General features: G+C 52.8%; 2 protein-coding genes across 2 annotated transcripts in view; one reads left to right on the top strand and one right to left on the bottom strand.

The window, feature by feature from the left end:
* The window catches only part of TEX14 (testis expressed 14), a 31,958-nt gene extending 29,714 nt beyond the window's left edge, over positions 1 to 2,244 (bottom strand). Inside the window, exon 1 of the mRNA XM_010573954.1 lies at positions 2,109 to 2,244. Coding sequence (XP_010572256.1) covers positions 2,109 to 2,244 — 136 coding nt within the window. The remainder of the gene's footprint in view (positions 1 to 2,108) is intronic.
* A 155-nt stretch (positions 2,245 to 2,399) lies between these two features.
* Positions 2,400 to 2,835, top strand: part of RAD51C (RAD51 paralog C) — an 18,712-nt gene continuing 18,276 nt past the window's right edge. The window contains exons 1-2 of the mRNA XM_010573955.1: positions 2,400 to 2,406; positions 2,704 to 2,832. Coding sequence (XP_010572257.1) covers positions 2,400 to 2,406; positions 2,704 to 2,832 — 136 coding nt within the window. The remainder of the gene's footprint in view (positions 2,407 to 2,703; positions 2,833 to 2,835) is intronic.

Raw genomic sequence — 2,835 nt, forward strand, 5'->3', positions numbered from 1 at the left:
CCCAACCCTGAGGATGAGGACCTTAGTTTCTCGGAACCTTAAAAGCTGCCCAGGAAGAATAAAAGATAGCCTGGGACTACCAAGATAAGGCCAGCATCCTGGCCCCTCCAACACTTCTGTGAAACCCTCCCATTATTTGGCATCATAGATAAGTAATTGCAGCAAGACTGACTCCCTGGATGCCTAGATCCAGGAAGAAGCAAATGGATAATGATACCATAGAATTACAGTTGCTTTGCAAAACAGAAGTGGGTATGTGTGTGTGTTAAGTAGTGACTGGGCAAATTATGTTGTATCTGAATGCCTGAAAGATACAAGAACCACGCGTAAAAACGCGTCCAGGGTGCCCCAGTTTGAATGGGACACTTCATGTGTGTGAATAAAGAATTACTGTTGTAATTCTATACTTTGCATCCCAGCTTCTTTCCTTGGATGTCATGGGTCAGTTGCAGTGTTTTCATGACACAATACAAGAGACAACCATCTCAGTCTGTGCTCTCTCTGCCCCACAGCACCAGAGAAGAGGCCCAGGCACCAATGCCAAGCAGCACTGCCTGTCTCTTGCCTAGTGCTCTGAAGAGGATGGACTGGCTTCATCACCTTGCCCTACACAACAGATGGCTTGAGGATACAATTGCCTAACTTGCACACTCGGGTATTAGCAAAATTTCAAAACATTTCTTTTCACTGAACAACCCCACCCCACCACATATTAAAACCTCGAACCCCCCTGACTGCTTTCCCCACCCCCCCGCCCTGCCCGTGGAAGGCCCACACTATCACTGCTATCAAAAATCCACAGAAGGGTTCAAGATGCAGGAGGCAGCCAGGAGCCACATTTGCTCACAGGGAACTGTGGTGACAGACAACACCACCTCCTTCCACCACAACTATTTTTAGTACCAAGCAAATAAAAAAGGAGAGGGGGGGTCACAAACCACTCAGCCTGTGCTCTCTCCCTCCCAGACCAAAAGGACCGGGAACGGTCATCAATGGCGAGCGGCTCCTGCCCAAGCAGCACCGCCCGCCCGCTTCGCGCTCAGGAGAGAGCAACACCATCCTCCTCGTGGTTTGTGACGCCGTACAGGTGCGATCACTCTCCTCTAGTGACCAACTACAGAAATGACCCCTGAAAGTATAGTCTTAACACAACCCCGCCACCGCCGCCGGCCACACACACGCGCACCGCCCTCCACCACACGGACACCCCACCCCGCACACCCACGGCAACACAACAACAGCCCCCCGCGCTCCTGCCCACATCCCGCCACCGCGGAACCGCGACCCGCGCCCCACGGTCCCGGCTCCGCGCCCCACGGAACGGCCGCGCGGGGCCGTGCGCGGGACACGCCCCCTTATCTGCATGCTCTGCCCCAGACGCCCAATCAGACGCTCCGCTCGCACGCAGCCGCGCGGCTCCGCCCCGTGTGGGGAAGCCGCCCCGCCCTGAGCTGCGCAGTCCTCGCACTGCGCGGAGGGGCCCGCCTGCAGCCGCGCCGCCGGGAGCCCGGCGCCCGTTACCAGCCCGGGGCGGCTCGCCGTCTGTCCGCACGGAGCCCTCGAGCAGCCCCCAGCTTGTACATCCTGTCACCAGTGCTAAAGAGACGTCACAGCCCTAGGAACAGGGTGTGCTCTGGAAGTTCTTGAGTGTAAAAACAAAAGAGAACTGCATCAAATATTAGGGTTCATTTAAAAAATTCTCCATTTCCTCGTAGCTAAAAATCTAGATGTCAAAAATACCAGTATCTAAAGCCTACTTTTCCTTAAAAATCCTTCAGGATTTTGCAAGCAGAATTAAAATTGTATTTGGAAGAGTATATTCCTACAGTAGGCTTTCAGAATTTTATTTTTACAATACCTCAACCATTTGCTTATGAGCACCTTACAACTAAAAGCTTATTTTTCAATTTACTTATTTTCATACAACAATTTTTGGATGCAATAATTAGTGCCACTTACCAGAAAAAGCCAACTACAATAGATTTTGCAAACAGATTTCACTCGCAAAACTGAATTGTACAGAGCGCATGCTATTTTTTACCACAAATATAAGCATAGAGGAAAAAGTAAAACTTTTCTGCCAGCACTTGTCTAAACTTAGCTTTTACCTTTTTTCAGAAGCTTCTTCACTTTCACATAGTTTCCCTGCCTGACATACTCATGCAGCTGAGCTTCCAGGGAGTCACCTTTTATACTTCCAAGCTGGACTGGGCAGGGAATTGGAAGAGGGAGAGCATGAGCCATCTTCTTTCCTCAACAGAACTAGGAAAAGGTATGAAACATAATGAAGCTGCAAAACGCCATAGCTCCTGGCAGCTCATAAAGAACTTCTTTTGACTTCAAAACCTGCAGTAGCTGACACAATCAGTTATGGCCGTTTCCTCCAGCTGAATCCCAAGATGGAAGGTGAAAACAACCTCCCTCCCCTCTAACTGTGCCCTCTGAGGGAAAGGCCTCCTTGCGAGACGAGCCGATGAGGGATTGTTAGTGGGCACGGCCTGGCCGAGGAGAAACACGGTCCCAAGGAGGAAAAGGGAGAGGTGACGACCGAGGGATGACAGAAACACCCCGAAAGCCTGTCAGGTGCGGGCAGGAAAAAGGACAGGACAAGGCCAGCACCGCTCCTGGGTCAGGGCTGCTCGGGCCCAGCAGCCTTTTGGCTCTTTCTGCCCCCTTCCCAGGACTAACGGGCTCCCGCCCCAGGCTGCGCGTACGCCCTGTCACAGCCCGCCCGCAGCCGCCTCACCCACCTCAAGCGCCGACGCCACCCCAACGGCCGCGGCACGCGGTCCCATTCCGGCGGGCTCGGCGTGTCGCGCAGGCGCGTTGAGCGCA

This window comes from Haliaeetus leucocephalus, unplaced genomic scaffold (assembly GCF_000737465.1).
Source record: "Haliaeetus leucocephalus isolate CR32 unplaced genomic scaffold, Haliaeetus_leucocephalus-4.0 Scaffold395, whole genome shotgun sequence".
In the NCBI taxonomy this organism is placed as follows: domain Eukaryota; kingdom Metazoa; phylum Chordata; class Aves; order Accipitriformes; family Accipitridae; genus Haliaeetus; species Haliaeetus leucocephalus.